This window comes from Haliaeetus leucocephalus, unplaced genomic scaffold, assembly GCF_000737465.1.
Source record: "Haliaeetus leucocephalus isolate CR32 unplaced genomic scaffold, Haliaeetus_leucocephalus-4.0 Scaffold339, whole genome shotgun sequence".
NCBI lineage: Eukaryota > Metazoa > Chordata > Aves > Accipitriformes > Accipitridae > Haliaeetus > Haliaeetus leucocephalus.
Genome location: NW_010972775.1, coordinates 885,458 through 902,625, shown reverse-complemented (window position 1 = coordinate 902,625; position 17,168 = coordinate 885,458). Strand labels below are relative to the sequence as shown.

Below are 17,168 nucleotides of genomic sequence, written 5' to 3'. Positions count from 1 at the left end.
TAATTAGCCACAATTATTCCCCATAAAGTCAGTGGGGCCTCCTGGATATCTCATTTCCCAGCGCCAGATTGGAAATGTTCTAGTTGCTGATAAAAGGCATGGAGATCACTAAATGATATTTATGAAGTGTTGACTTGGCCATCTGGATGTGTTCTGATCTTAATTTCTTTCAGTGCTTAATATTTCTGTTTGAACCCAACAGGACTGCTTTTCTGTGGAAGGGGAAGACTTGAAGCATGACTTTGAGCGGTTACAACTAGCTATGGAGATGGTGGGGTTTCTTCCCAAAACTCGCAGACAGTGAGTTTATTTTCCGTATTAACAGCTTGAAGATTATATTAGTTAATATAACCTCCATAATCAGTGAGATAATTCACCTGACTTGAGCTAACATAACTGTTGTGCTCTGCATAACGTATGAGGCTGGTGAGAAGGAATAATTGGTGAGACGCTGGAAGAAGGTTGCCCAGAGAAGTTGTGGCTGCCCCATCCCTGGAAGTGTTCATGGTCAGGTTGGATGGGGCTTTGAGCAACCTGGTGTAGTGGAACATGACCCTGCCCATGGCAGGGGGGTTGGACTAGGTGATCTTTAAAGGTCCCTTCCAACCCAAACCATTCTATGAATAATGACACTTGACCATTCATACAATAAAGGAGTAAACAAAATTTAAAGATATAAACAAAATATGCCCATCATTACTGTAGTTAACGATTCTCTTTATGCAAATGGTGCATTGGCAGGAAGTTGGCACCTGGAAGTATTTTTCAACCATTCGTGATTAGTCATGTCTTACTCTGCATGTCATGAATCCAGATCCTGGTTTAATCAGAAATCCTGATTATTAGTCATCATACTTAATCCTTTATATGCAATTGCCCATTCTGTAGACTCATTTCCAACTTGCCTTCATTCAGTAATTCACTGGAAGTGCTGCTTGAAAAACTGGACTTCTTAGCTGGGTTGCAATACCGCCTTCCACTGCAAGGAATTACATGCTTCATATGAGGGTCGTCTTCAACCAAAACCACAGAACAATTCCTCTTGTGTTGATTCTTGGCTTGAAAGTCTTGAGTAGGTTTGAATGAATTTGACAAATATGTTACTAAGATTAGTAACAGGCATAGAAAAATATGTATTGTCAAAATCCTACTCACTTTGAGGTAATTTTTTTATCATAAGTATTGCTGAAAAGCACATCAGTAGCTGGAACACAATGAGAAATCTCGTGCTTTTTCAAGTCAAAATGTTCAAACAATAATTTAATGAATGTGGTTCCTTTCTGTCTGAAATCCTTGAGGTTTGTGTGGGAACAGAGTATTACTGCTTTGTTCTAATGCTAATGGCGCTTGAAACCCTATTCATCACCTTGGGTAAATGATGTTTAAGATGCTAACGTGTAACTTTTTTTTTTCCAACTGGGTGGATTACCTCCTGTTCTTTTAAGCACCTTCTTGCTTGCTTTTTAACATGTATCTAAGCCAGCAGTTAGAAGATCTTAACTGTGAGACGTTGTCCTGCCTTCTGCTCCAACAAGAAATTTTCACCCAGCCGAGAATCTTTTTCATAAGCTCATCCTTTATCCCTAACTTGTAACGAATGAATTATGAAATTAAGACTGCTTTTTCTTTATCCGTTCCACACACATGGATAAACCCAAGTATACATACTTCTAGTGTAAATATGTTATATGTCAGCATGCTTCATTATCTTTCAAGAATCAGGTTTCAGCGACAAGGTTTTTCTAAAGCCTGTTTAGGGTGCAATAAGGGAGTTTAATCAATGGAGTAAACCAATCAGTAAGTGTTGGGACTGAGCACAGTTGGATGTTGCAGTAAATTTATGCTTTTGATTTACTGTGCAATAACTTTTCTTGGTGCACACATTCTTGTATTTCTCCTACTGAATTTTGCTTGTCAAAAAACTATGCTGGATTCTTTGCTTTACAAGCAAATTTTTTCTGCTTGGTGTTGTACAACTGTAACACGAATAAGTAACGACCTTCAGCTGAGTATAAAAAGGAAGGACATTTTAAGTATTACTATAGTTTTATAAGTGATCATTTCTAGCAAAACATGGGGTTTCACCTTTGTGGAAACAGTTACAGAAGAGAAATTTTTATAACTGCATCCCTGTAATTCATGATGAGGAATAGTATCCCTAATTTAGAGATAAGGAAGGACTGGCTTGGAGAGGTGAAAGTGTGTTGTCCAGACAAGCTGGTGGCATGGCTAGGAATCAAATTTGATTTCATTCATTTTTAGCTCCCCAGAGAGTGTAGAAATAGGGACAAGCAGAGTTTATAGCTGAAGTCAGCCATGATTTGATAGTCTCAAAGAGCTTTTTTTTTTTTTTTTTGGAGGAGTGAGGATATAACTTAAAAATGACCAAATTAAAAACAAAACAAAAAAAAAAAAGAAAAAGTAGCTGGATAAATTTACTTGAAGTGTAATGTCTTTTCTCTGTCTCAGTATGCTTATATATTATAAAAGCATTTATGCTTTTTTGTATAGGCTTCCTACCTGGGACTAGATTTGAGAAGGTGATAACTACATGTGCCAGGGGACTTAAGAAGGATCTCCTGCATGGCTGAGTCCAGTCTTGCCCTTAATTTAGACAATTGCTTGATAGATATTTAATCTGGATATCTAGATTACTTGAGGATTTCTTTTTTTCTTATAATATGGGGTGCCATTTTATAACCATGGGTTTGAAGTATTAAATAATTTTCAAGAAAGCCAAAGCAATGCAAGTTTGGTACTTGACTAAGTGAAAATATTTTTTACATGAGGTAAATTGGATGCTTCATTTGAGAATCATTTTTGAAGAAATATTTGGAGATTTGAGACATAAACTACTTCAAATTGAAAATTAGAGGAATGAGTCAAATACAAAGATGGCACTTGGATGTTTGGGGATGTGGTTTGCTTTTTCATTAGCTTTAAGAAAAAACAACTGAGTGAAAATGAATTCTCTCTATTTTCTTTAGAATTTTCTCTCTCTTGTCGGCAATACTACACTTGGGTAACATCCGTTACAAAAAGAAGACTTACCGGGATGACTCCATCGATATTTGTAACCCTGAAATACTACCTATTGTGTCAGACCTGCTGGAGGTAAGCCTTCGCTTTCTGTCCTGTAACGTTCACACCTAATGAGCCACCTCTGTTTTATAATAGAATTTATTTCCAGTTTTGCTGAAGAGTTAAGTTCTCTTGTGTTACCGTTCATATGGGTTGTTTGTGTTTGCCAGTGAAAATTTATAAAGACTTTTTTTAATGAGGTTTTTAATGTAGGGTTTTTTTCCTCTACTCTTCAGCTTCAGCTTTAATTGACTGAAAATACTGTTTCTATGATTAAAATTTGGAAGATTGCAAACTGGTTCTACATGGAAAGCAAACCTACCGTTCAATGCAGTAGTTTCTTCAATTGCCAACCATCAGCTCCCCCACCAAAATTCCCTGATGGTCCTGAAGCCTGTTCCAATATTTATGTAAGAAACTAGAGCAATTTTAAGACCATCAGCCCGCTCTTCTGGTTCAGGTGGTGGCTGTAGGAGATGCTGAGCTTGCTCACCGTGTTTTACTGTCTGTTGTTACCCTGCCAGCATCCACAAAGGTTGTATTAGAGATGCTGGAGGGTGCATCTCATCCCTTTAGTACCTATTTATGGACCTATTATCCACGCATTTATCTAGGTCTTTTGTGAACCTGTTGATGCTATCTGCTTTTAAGACCTTTTACTGAAAGCACTTTGTCCTCTGTGACTCACCTCTGTGCCAATATCGTTTGGGAAGGGTTTGTATGTCTCGGCCCAGATGGCCCAGGGCCATATCCAATTCTGTAAATCAGTGCAGAAGCACTATGTAAGTTCTTAGGAGAGCTAATTTGCTAGCCCAAGCAGGTTACGAAGCTGTGGCATTACTTGTTCATGAGAAAAGTCTTCATTTCAGTGAGCCAATTTGTCCTGTGCTTCTGTTACGTGTTCAAGAGCTGGGCTCAACATGTCTTGACGTGTATATAGGTGGTCAGAAGCTCTCCTTACCATCTCACTTTTCTTGAAATGCTGTAAACCACTTTTAACTCCAAAGGATACTGAAATGTTATACTTGTAGATGGTTAAAACAGCTATTATCTTTATCCCTTTGTACTCGCTGGATGGTGTGGAAGGTTAATTTTTGCTAATTTTATGATAGCATCAGAAGATAACTTGTCATTTTGTGTACACGTGAGGCTCTTCCCATTCCTTCCCTTAAATAATGGTTGTGCTATCTCACTACCTAAAGAACTCGGGAATTGGCTCTCACAGATTTTCATAGCACTTCATTAATGCTTTGAATTTAGGGAGTGGAAAGCTTCTGTAAAATATGGTTATAAGCAGCTGGATGCTCTTTGCATCTTGGCCCTGGAGACTGCAGAAATAAACAGAAGGAAAATAGGAGATTGGAGGAGAATGTTGTTGATCTTACCCTCTTAAAAATGGCCATAGCGAGAGCGCCAAGTCATTTAAGAAGTAGTTGTTTTTTAAAAAAGCTTTAAATAAGAGAGTGACTAAGAGATCTGAAATAGTTCTAGATTTTGGGTCTTTGCCCTGGCTTTCTTCTGCAACATCTGCATGCTGTAAGGTATCGGGTTATTTTTTGCATGTGTACATGTGAAATGATGCATCGATTGAGCCATATAGATCCAGTGATGGCTTAGTGCCATGGTCTGGTACAACATAAGCATGGATACCATGCTCACTTGCAGATAGTGTCAACAATATGGGGGGGGGGGGGGGAAGGTATATATAAGTATTTAACTTCACCATTTTGAAAAAGCAGTAGAATCTGGTGTAGCTGAGCGAAGTGATAGGTTGCTGTTCATCTTGGTATGTCTTCTGCAGGCTAAATGACTGTATACAGCATAAAATGCTTGTTAATTAGATCAGGACAATGCAGATCTCAGGTATGATCTTGTGAAATACATTGGGTATTTGGGTATACCAAAATATACAGATGTATACCCAAATACATTTGAGTAAATGGTGTAGCTTGTCCTTAAAGTTACATTTATATGGTAATTTAGCAATGGAATTGGAGACATTGGTTGCCTCCAAGTGTAAACTTTCGGATAGACCCATTCCCCGATCAGCTGAAATAAAGCCAATAATCTCATTTTCGGAAGAGACTTGGTTTCTCTTTCTGAAATGCTTGGTTTCTGTTTCTTTGCAGACCTGAACAGATCTTATAATGCTTATTCAGATTTGACCAAAACAGAGGACTACTGGGTTCAAACAGATGAAACCTCATTACAAAGAGCATCCATTGCACTTTATTCATTAGTTAGCTACTTACAACTCTCCAAATTAAGTATAGTGAATTCTTCTCAGCCAGAGACCAAAAATACTGGTTGAAACATTTGACACTTTGTTTTTTGTTTCATTTGGGTAATTATTTTTATTACGGGTTTTTTTGTGGTCACTGAACAGTATACAGTTTTGCTTTTCACACTATTGTTGCTGAAAATATGAAATGCATTGAAAAAGTTATTAATCTCCTCTCTAGATCTTGGCATTACTCACTAAGACTAAAAAATCATCTTGGAATTAAATAACGTTAGTTGACAAATAGTTTAACTTCTTTTCATACAGCCACTGGGTGCTTGGCAGGATGGTCTTGAGTGTAGCAAAATGATGGAAGAAACGATATCTACTGTGATCTGATACTTACTTTGGGGGGTGTTTTGGTTTAGGTTTTTTTCCTTAAATGACTTGCTGGATTTGTTCAGTCAAGGATTTGACATGGAAAAGAGAAAAAAAAAAAAGTCTAACTGGAATTGGTGGAAGGGCTCTGAGAAGCAGGAGGTGCATTGGCCACCTCTGAGACCAGCCAAGAAGAGGGGATGCAGAGGTCCTCCTGCACAGCACCAATGTGCAGGATGCAAAGCTAAGGTGTGTTCCCTCTCCGAAGAAAAGTCTGGCCCAAATTATCATGAGCTAGCTGGTTTATGTTGGAGCCTCTGAGCCTCTAAGGACAACTGGGGGAATTTCCCCACTGCAGCAGTTACTGCAAGAACACCGAACAACTATCCTTCCTCTGTATAACAAGATCTGTGTCCCTATAAAATGAAGCTAGTATGCAGATTTTTTTTAAGGAATCTGGGATGAGATGATGATCTGCGATGGATTTGACTTTTCTTAGATACCAACAACACTGTCCAATATGTTTTTGGTTTATTAAAACGTTCAGACTAGCATTTGTTGAAAAAGCAAACTGCAATATAGGATTTTGGCCAGACTCTGCAGATCATTGTTTCATTTACAGTAAGACCCTGATTCCTTTTTTTTTTTTTTTTTTTTTTTCTCTAGAATAGACATAGCGTGTGGATTATGTGAGGCTTTTGGCAGGTTTTTCATGGCCTTTGTTTAAACTTTGCTGAAATGCCATGCCATAGTGTGATGTCAAGGTTGCCTGATGGATTAAGCAGATGTGGAGTCCTGTGCAAGTGCTGCAAATATCACGGGTCCTCTGCAGAAATCATAGAGGATTGTGTAAAACTAGGGGAGACTTTTGTGTTTCTGGGGAAAAGCCTGGAAAGGCTCATTTGTGGGCTTATTAACAAAAGCAATCTATCAGAAATGATCTAGTGTCAGTTGACCTTTTTTCCTTTAGAAAAGCAGGAACATTTTAACTGTGTACATTTACTAATACTGGAAATTATTTCCGTGGATGGAGCATGGAGTAAGGAAGGCACATTCCATCTTCATTCAGTGGAGCAGTTTTGTATTCAGTTTTTAGGCCTAGGTGACCAGTCTCAATGCAAATAAAGGTAAATAAAAGTTATCAAGTGTCTTAAATTAGTTTTGCTAGATCTCTTTTTGCATTGATGATGTTAGCTTTTGGAGCTAATGTCTACCTCCATGGGAGATTTATGTGCTCAAGTTCTTTTTCTACTAAAAAATTGTCTTCAGCTTCCCAGAAGGATTTCACAGACATGCTCCTCGTGTGATAAACATCTTGGAAAGTAATTGGGGAGCAAAAGGGAGGTGAGGATTACAAAGCAGCCAGTGCTTGCATCCAGCCTTCTCTTCTGGATCCATTTTCTGGACAAAGTTTGGGGATCATAGAATGGTTTGGCTTGGAAGGGACCTCCAAAGTTCATCTAGTACACCCCTGCAATGAGCAGGGACATCTTCATCTTCCTTGGATGCGAAGCTCTGAGCCAGAACTCAAGTCAGATAACTTTCTGGTTGTTTGAAAGAAAGTCTGAAGAGAAGGTTCAGATCTTTTTCAAGAAGAACTGATAGAAATCTGAATTTATTTTCTGTTACTCCACACCAGGCAGCTTTTGAACGAGCGCTCAATGCTGTAATCCCTTTCTCAAATATGGGAGGAGAGACAAAAAGCAATGTTTTCTTGCTCTCAAGTTGGAAGTGGTTCATTTTTCTTCAGCTGCTATAACATAATACCCCAGCATTACTGGAGAAGCAATCTCCGCCTGCCTTGGCTCCAGCCCAGCCCTTGCGGGAGCCCACTGGCTGTCTGCTCCCTGCCACACTCTGCTGACGTTTATAGCCGTGGCAGCATTGCAGGTCATCCTTCACTGAGTTTTAGAGCTCTAGTCATCCAGCCCTCTCAGTGTTGGTTCGACTTGCATGTGGCAGTGAAGTCTTAAATCTGTATTTTGTCCCTGTAATTAAGATATAAACTCATGGGCCATGTAGCTTTTTTTAAGAGGGAGAGCAGGACTTGCCCTTTAGCACCAGAAAGCAAAAATCCATGAAACGTAACTTTTATGTGTAACTCCCAGGGCACAAAATAAAGAAATAAGTTGTGTTCTCCTCTTTGCTAATCTGCTAGGATGGTTTTTGTCTCTTTTTTAGCGTATCACGCTTACTGGAGGACGAAGCATAGGATGTTCATGATGGGGAATCTGCAAGTATCTCCATGTACCAGCTGTCCTTAGTCATCAGCATGTGCCGATTTTATCTTTAGAAAGCTCCTATGGCTCCTCGCTGGCATCAGGAGTCAGCTACCTTCAAGCTGTGACCTTAAATGAAAATTAGGATAATTTGGCTGCACCCATGGTGTTGGCTCTTGGAGGTGATGAAGCAATCAAGATCAAGCTCCACTGGGTGGTAATTGCAGGCAGAGACCCAGGGAGATGCAGGGATTATGTTCCCATCCTTGCCAAGTATGTTTTTGTATGAGAAGATGGTTTGATGTGATCTCTCCACGTCAGCTTGCAGCAGGTCTGGAGATGAAGGATGCACATCTGCAGGTCTCATCCATCAGGAGAGCAGAGGGAGAAGGAAACCAGGGTAAACATTAGATGGGGATGGTGAGGGATGGCATGGCTAGTGGTTTAAACCGTTTAAAATCCCTGTGTTTGCTAACAAATCTGGGACTTGGAAGCATTTAGGTTGTTTAGGAGTATTACATTGCGCTGTTTTGATTAGTAACCATCTGATACCCCTCTGCCTTTTTGCCTTTGATAATTAAAAAAAGCCAGCATGCTGGCTGTGAGTTTGGAGCATCCCTCCTTTGTGTGGGATAAAGGATGGTGTAAAACTCACCTTTGTTCCAAGCTGTGCAACTGAGGGAGGGCAGCCGATGGTCCTGCAGTCACAAGCTGCTGGAAAAGTGTCTGCGTTTTGCCTGCAGAGCTGAAATTTAAAAAATCACCATTTTGCTGAATGTAGAGGAATAGAAACCAAATATGAAAACTTGCTGTGGATTTCCGGATAAACCAGAAGATTATTTTTTTCTGCTTGATTTTTAAACATAAAATCAGATCGTAAGAACTAGGGCCTCTACAGCATTACTGAGGACTAATGAAACAAACCTCAAGGTGTTGACATTCGATTTCTAGCGACATAGACCTTGCTGGTGGGTGAAAGTCATATACAGGTGACTTGATGTTTTCTGCTTTCCACACCACAGCAACAAGTTCTTGTTAGTGGGTATTGCAGGAAAAGTCAGTTATATAAAAATGCACTGGAGTTTAGCAGGGAGACTCCCATGACAGTATTTTTGGTAGAAAGTAGTTTTTTGTACAGAACAGCATAATTATGGTGATGCTTTGTGAAATTTTGTAAGTTCCACTGGCTTGTTTGCATTGCTCTTCATACTAATTACTGGATTAAACCAATAAGCCAAAGTACATAAACCACTAAGTTTCCCATCATCCGCATCAAACCATAAATGGTTTACCGGGGATAAAAGTATGGCCTTAGATGGCTTCAGAAATGTGGATTTGGTGCTTCTAGTCTTCATCAGTGATGTTCTGAGCAGGTTTGGTGTCTGCATGGAGGCCTTCAGTTAGGATAAGCGGCCTGTATAGACTTTGGTGCAGCTTCTGAAGCAACATCTCTGTATCAATCCATAGCTACTAACTCTGGGCTCAGAGATTTTCACCCAGACTAACAATTTCTAGTTTTGGCATTGATATTTAGCAAAGAGCAGTCAACGATGCAAAGTATTTAGGTCTAACTTATGTGTAAGCCTTTCACTGTCTATTCTGGTAGAGAAGGAATGCTTCAGAATTTTTCCAGGAGTGTCAAAATAAAAGGGACTTGAAACTGCTTGGAAAAGAGGCTTCTCCCAACAATTCATGGCAGGCACTGCTTAATTTGTTGGCACCGTTTACCTATTTGCCGAAATATCTGTGTTTACACAACTGATTTTTTTTTCTGCAAACTGGTTTCTGTTACAGTTGATTAGAGATTGTCACCTCACCAGGAACTGGCGTCTTTAGGGAGTAAATATCAGGTGCGAATAGCAGAGTAAATATCAGGTGCTTTTCAAAAGGTTTCTTCCTCCTCCTAATTCCTCCCCACCCTGAAAAACACCAAAAAAACCCTCCACTTGGATATATCTCGAATGGATGACACTATTTTGCTTATTTGTAGAGTAATTTGTATGATGTCATCTTGACAACACTAGAAAGTTGACTTATTTTGCCAGCAAAAAGTGTGGGAGGGAGGAGCTGCACTGAGAAGGAAGGAAACCAATGGGAAATTGCTAGAAATGCAATGACTGAATGTGGAAAATCAGGTTCTCTTGAATACCATGGTGTCTGGTTTCTGATGCTGGATTTATGTGCTGAGTTGTCTCCTCCCAATGGCTAGCTTGTTCTTATGCATTGAACCATTAACTCTGCAAGGGCTGGCAAAACTGTTTTAAACTTATTTTAAAATTAAATTTATGAAAATGTTTACACTTATACATTTTAATTTTTTTAAAAAATTATGTTTTAAAAAATTTATTCCTAGAATAATCACTAACATCAAGATTTTTGTTTTAGGTGAAAGAAGAGATGCTGTTTGAGGCCCTGGTTACCAGAAAGACAGTGACAGTAGGAGAGAAGCTGATCTTACCGTACAAACTGGCAGAGGTCTGTACATGATGCTTATTATTAAAAAGGGAACTCTTGGGATGGTTTTCAATGCTTTGAGATGTACACTCAGCTCTGGTAGAGTTTTTTTCAGTATTTATGTAAAAATAATATAGGAGAAGCTAATGTGTATGCATCTAGAAAATGATTGACTTTACCTTCTATGCCATTCCTGGAGAGCAGGTTAGCGCTGTATTCTGTGATAGTCTTTAACTGTTTTAATGACTTACAGTTGTGTAAGTGTTCTCCAAAGCAGAAGTGTGCATTGCTGAGTGTGTATGATAGAAGTAGTAGTCTTCATATGTTGTTCCTTAAACTGTAGCACTGATTCATCCCACAGCGGAGTGGTGACCTAAGACCTACACGACATTTTTGGTGGGGTCCTAAGTGCCTACATTAGTCATGGTTCTTGTACAGGAGGAGCTGGAGATCCTCTGTAGGAGATTCCCATTATCTTTTCTTCAGACCTCTCACAACCTGGGTCCTTGGAGCAGCCACAACTCCATCAGCCACTCTCAAACTTGAGTGTAGTCTGCACCACTGCTAACCATGGGGCTAGCACCGTGTGAAATGTTTAACTTCTCTGTTATGGTCTGTTTCAGGATTACAAAGTCAGCAAATACATGGTTTTTTTCTAAATACGTGGTTTCCAGGAATTTTTAATTATATTCTGTGGCAGGTAAACAGAAGCACCTCTGTTTTCTTCTTATATTCTCCAAAGTATATAAGCTCTATTCTGCTGCAATACTTGTTTTGGCTATTTCTGCATCTAGTGTTCTTGTATCCTCCTCCCCCAGTTTAAGAACGTTGAGCATGGCATCACACCACGCTCAGTCCCTCGGTTTCCCTTGTTGACATGTGGTTGTATCAGAATTTGCAACACCTTGAGTAATGTCTCTGAGAGCAGTCTGTTGTGTCGCAAGTAAGCAAGCACATGATGTGTTGTCATTAGGGTCAGCTGTAGATATTTTAATTCCTTTTTTCCAGGAAAAAACCCCCATCTTTTCTCCCCTTTTGAGATTGTGTGTTTACTGAGCTTTAATATTTAAAAGTTAAGTGTTGCCTTTGTGCAAGGCTTGAATCTCTCCTAACAAAGGGCATACAAACGCTCTTACTATGTCTTTGTGATGGACATATAGTAGATGTGGTATTTGTACTTTTTTCCTGCATCTTGGGCACAGGCTTAAGAAATTGCTAGAAAAGTTTACAACGTAACTATAACTACCTTTCTGCTGGAGGTTACTTCCCAACAGCTGTGATGATGGAACAACGCACAGCAATCTGCCTTCAACCACCTTGTTGCAAAACTTGGCAAGTTAGATTAAACTGTTTCTTTTAATATTTTAACCTGGGCCACCAGGTTTTGTATTGAAACAGCTTGAAACAGACTTACCTAGATACTCCTTCTGTTGAGATCAAAGAGGCCCTCTTGCTACCTAAAATGGCTGAGCATGAATTTCTCAGGTGCTTTCCAAAATGTTTTTTTGTGATGTCTATGCTCATGACTCTCAGGTATTCACTTATAAAGGTTTGTCACCAATATCTAGTACAAGAAATGAAAGATCAGGGTGTGATGATTGTGGTGACTGTGGGGAAAGACAAAGGAGCACAAGGCTCTAGTAGGAGAGGTTGATGTAATCTCCATGATTATTTTGTAAGAAGCCATGAATTGTGTTTAAGAAAAAATAGGCATCACTCATGCTTTTTTTCCACTGTCTTTACAACATTAATATCCTGACCACCAAATTTTACCTGACAATGACCTCTCTCTGGTAGCAGGTTCACTACTGACTTGCTCGTGCTTGACATACTAGAGCAGAACTTGAGATGCTTTAACTGGAACCTCACCATGATAAGAGGTCTTCTCCTGGTCTTCCTCTGTCTCAGGGCATAGGAGAGGTGTCTTAGATTCAGATCCATCGGAATCAGGAAGGAAGAGTAGGATTCATTTGACATTTTGAGACTTTACAAAGAATACTGATGTCCGATAATCCCACTCATGACTAATTGGACTGTTGCACTGTTGGGAACCAATGGGCTGGTTATTCATCTTGTGTGTTTTACAAAAGAGCATTATAGTTGGCTCAAATGGATAGAGTGATTGAAGCTTTTCAGACATGACTGTCCCACCACAACTCCTATAACTCATAGGCAGCTGCTTTTCCTGATAGAGCAATGATCTAAGTAGCAGCTACTTTATGTTTCAGATGTTGAAAAGCTTGATGTTTTTTGCATAGCTTGTTGATACACTGGAAGTCTCAGAGGAGTTTGTCTGGAAAAGGCTGTACTGCAGTGGCTCTCAAAAAAGAGTTGTAAAAAACATCATTTTGGCATGTGCTTGCTTTTTTACACCATCAGGAAGAACAACTTGGATCTACCAAGTGCCTTCCAAGGGACTGAACAATTTTATGTAGGCAACCTGCACAGTGTAGCAGTTACTAAAAGAAGAGGGAAAACTCAGAAAAAGAAGGATTTCTAAGGAATTTTATTTGGTTCTGAAACCTGTTGTCTAAACCGTGAGTGGAAATAATAAATTATTGGGCTCTATGGGTGAAGTGGGAGTAAGTAGCATTGGGCTTCTACCTCCAACATCACTGATGAAATCGCTCAGGATATTGGGAAAGTTTGTCGCTGAGATTTTGTGTCTCCTCATGGAGCCACTGGCTCTGTAGATGAGACACTTCCAGACCTGGATTTCTTCGTTGTCTTCTACCTCTTTATGAATTTTGGGTTATTAGCGAGGAGTTAGAAGTATGGGGCTTTAATTTGAAATAAACATTCTTATGTAAAAAGCCTTGAGATCTTACATTTGGGGTGGGTTCTTGAGCTTTAATGAGGTTCCTATGTGCACGTACTCCACACTAAAGAGACACATACCATATTCTGTACAGGTGGTTGGACTTGCCCATAGGGGTTCAGGCATTGTTTCACTTTCTGTGCTCTGCACAGGGGCTGATGTTTGCTGATCCCATTCATCAGACAGTGTTGGAATGTATGTGGATGACAACTCGACATAGAAATACTTCCCATGAAATGGCTAATGCTAATGTGATCATTCTGTGATCCCAGCCTGGCTCCTATGTAACCTCAGGGTCCTGCCATGACAATTGTCACCCCCCCCTTAATAGTCTTGAATAGGCAGAGGAGACGCAGGTGGCCTGAAGTAATCCTTTCCTTCCACGGTTTGGAGGCATCAGAGCTGAGACTGGCCTATATTATAGCAAGTCAAGCCTTTTCTCTTCCATTTTCCAGAGCTGTAGTCCCACAAGCACATGGAGAGGATGCCTTTGTTGGATTTGCAGTGATGCCGCATTCCTCTCTGTCTGCATGCTTGCTCACTGCGTTGTTATTGTACGCTGATTAGAAACACTGTCCTGTGGTTTGGGGCTGCTTTTTTTTTTTTTTTTTTTTTTTTTTTTTTTTTTTCCTGAAACAGTGGTTTGAGCACTTGGCAACTCCTCGTTTGAAACATTCTCCTTCATGACAGTTATAAATTTATATCAGGCTGTCATCCTGGGTTTGTTCTGTTCATCTTTGCAGTAATTTATGTAAAACTAGATATTTTATTCTGGCACATCTTGATGCTTGGGTAAAAGGTACTGCAAAATGTCCTTGTGGGGACAACCTGCTGACAGACATCCCAGCAGCCTGAAGCGTACAGTGTTGAAGGAGCCAGCTGCAATTAGCAACCGTCTCATCTCTGTTTATTCGTATTGTACTTCTTATGACTTTTCTTGATGGCTTTGCACCCATGAGTTGTGTGCCATTTTTAAGTTAGGCAGAAATGTTGGCTTTGTCAACTCTGTGTTTCTTTTAATAAGTCAAGATTTTTTGACTCTTGCCTGCATACAATTGTTCTGCTGGATGACTTTGGAGGATCTAAATCAGGTTAATGGGTTAAATTACTACATTGAAGTCCCAAAAGAAGGTAGGACTCTAACAAAGCAAAAGCACTGCCTCCTGTGTACTAGCAGTTTCCTGTGCCGGCATCTTCAGCTGAGCGAGTTCTTCCCAGCACATACAGATTTCATTTTACTTTATTTCACCCAGGAGGGTACGAGATACATGATAGCAGCACCTGCTTAAGCAGGGCCATAGCCAGGAGCAGAGAAACTGTGAACTGACCTCCCATTTCAAGGTGAGATCTGTTGTTTCTTGGTGCGTAGTCTGTGTATCCTGCCCTCAGGGTATTACAAGGATTACAGAATGAGCATGTGGTTCTTCAAGAAGACCCCACAAAGCATAATGTACCATCAGGTTTTTCTGATCATTCAGTAAATCATGGTATATTGTTAAGAGATGATGTCTGATCATGGTATTACCATTTGAGTACATCTCTGTGTTGCTGGAGCTATTGGTATTTCTGAAATTAAGGAGAGGCAGTCAAGGAGAGACCTGGTTTTGAAGGTAAAAATCACCACTGCTTTGTAGTAGCGACATCTCCTTGCTGTGGCACCGATGGCAAATGTGGGCTTGATTGTAGACCCCATGCGTCTGCAGCCCTGCGGGGAGAGCTGCCTGTCCACTCTCGGTCTGCATCTCCAGTGCTCGCTGAAATTTAAATGAGCAAGGACACCACATCCATAAATAATGCTTATATTTACCTCTGGCAGCTGCATCTTATCTTCAGAGCCACGCTGGCTTGTCTGCCACAGAGCTGCCTCCTGGAACCATTCATTTTTCCTTTTATAGTAGCTGGATGGTATTTTAATGCAGTGTTTGAAACAACTGCGTAGTTTGGTCTAGTGCTAAGGTTTAGAAGCTTTACACTGTAGATAAACTTAGAAAAAAGGCTGCATGGACATGAAAGGCTGCAGTTGTGTTCAGAGGTCTTGGTTCATTGTCCAAAACAGCTGCCAATGTCTTTATCAGGAGCGAGATGGTGTATTGATGGAGCTAGCAGCAGTTAATGAATTTCCAGAGAAATCGTGGTGTATCCGTGCAGGGTGAGGGCAGTATTTAGTAACAGCAAGCTGGCCAAGTCCACTTCGTTTAGCAAATAAAATGCAGTGGTAAGGACACATCAAAAAGAGATTTGACTATGGGAGCAAGAGAGCCATCAGTGGTGTCTGGGATGATTAGAGTATTTTGATCCAGGTCTGTCTTGAACATTGGGCATCTCTCTGCAGCCACAGTATTATTCCTAATAAGGTAAAATATAGCAGGTGCGTAGATGAAATAGGGAAAAATTGGATTTTAATGGTAGCAGAATAATAACACATGCTGAGGGTTGCTGTTGTCCTTCCCCAAGTGCCCCTCAACTCCAGACTCTGGGCATTTTTTTCATATATTATTATGTGCATTTTTGCAGTCTCCCTACTGAGGTAGGGAAGTTTCATCAGCCACAATTCAGGTATTTAAAAGAAAAAAAAAAAAAAACAGACCCACTAAATATTAAGTGGCTTGACTGATGTTTGGAAGGAAACACTCTGATGATGCAGGAGCAGAAAGCTTTAATCAAATCTTTGTGGAGAACTTGGGGGTTGTTAAAAATCTTTCTCTTGATCCTGCTTGTAATCTGAGCATCATCTTAAGCTTCATCTGTGCAAGGAACTGCCCTTCTGGGCGATGTCTGTCTTCCTGCTTCTGTCTGAATAATTCAAAGAATTCATGATTTTTCCATTTCAGCTTACTGCAAGGCTCCAAGGCCAGTAGTTTATGCCTTGACTAATACAGTAATATACCTCTCTCAAATCTGTTCAGCATGTTGACTGGTGGTTCTCGCTCCCCCTTTCCATCACGCTGGAGACAAGCCTTGTGTCTGAGCTCCTTAACCATCCCCACCTTGTTTCCATCCTATTTGTTCTGCTTATCAGGCTGGTGTGTGTCACCTGCTTCTCTGTTTTTCACCAGTCTCTGCATTTTTTCTGTGTTCTTCATAAGATGAGCAAAAACTCATTCTCAAAGTAAAGACATCTGTTAGTGAATCCTCTTTTATGGCCCTCCAGAAAACAGATTTTTCCATGATGCTTTCAATTCATTTAGTTCTGTTGGTATTTCTTAAGCAAATTACTTTGCAAAAAGACTTTGTTTTAACAAATCTTTATAATTTTCAGCCATTTGTGACCAAGGATGTTTTATCCCTAAGGGTTAGTTAATTAATTAATTCACACTTTTGGAAGAAGTCTGATGTGAAATTGCCCAACAGAAAGGAAATAAAAGATGTGAGACCACTTTTTGGGCAACAAGTGACCTGATTCTTTTCTTCCTTTAATTTTGGAAAGCTGTTAGGAGCTGGTTGTTCGATGTGATGAGTGTCACCATAAATATATCTTGTATTTAACTTAATGTGTATTCATAATTGTAAGTGGAAAATGGCTACCTTAAAAACCAGAGGAACTGAAAGGGACTGAGTTGTATGTTCAGGGAAGTCCCTGCAAGCAGATGTGGAGCACAAAAAAAAAAAGGTATGTTATATCCTGCCCCTATGGCACTCTTCTACATTGTGATAGCAAGACCTGGGATGCAAGCATATTTAAGTCCCTCTGCACTGCCCTAAGCGTCCTTAGTTCTTGCAGTCTGCTAAAACTCTATGTAATGCCAAGATATTTTGAAAATTTCTATTTGCAAGCTTTTATAGGATATAATGTGCCATCATATCTTTGCTTAAATGGCTATATGCTATTTAACAAATGAGTGTTACATGCAGGTAGTTCATGTGGCCATGGAAGGAGACCATCGAACTGTTCTGTGACAGTGTGCAGAGCACCCAAATTGCAATTGAATCTGTGAAATGCTTTTATTCTGCATAAATACGTGCAGCTATAGGTCCATGTGAAGTCAGCTAATGATTA

The 17,168-nt window shown here is 39.9% G+C and overlaps 1 protein-coding gene across 1 annotated transcript in view; it reads left to right on the top strand.

Annotated features, from left to right (window-relative positions):
- Nucleotides 1–17,168, top strand: part of MYO9A (myosin IXA) — a 153,589-nt gene that overhangs the window by 43,920 nt on the left and 92,501 nt on the right. The window contains 3 exon segments of the mRNA XM_010571563.1: nucleotides 203–300; nucleotides 2,988–3,114; nucleotides 10,285–10,374. Coding sequence (XP_010569865.1) covers nucleotides 203–300; nucleotides 2,988–3,114; nucleotides 10,285–10,374 — 315 coding nt within the window.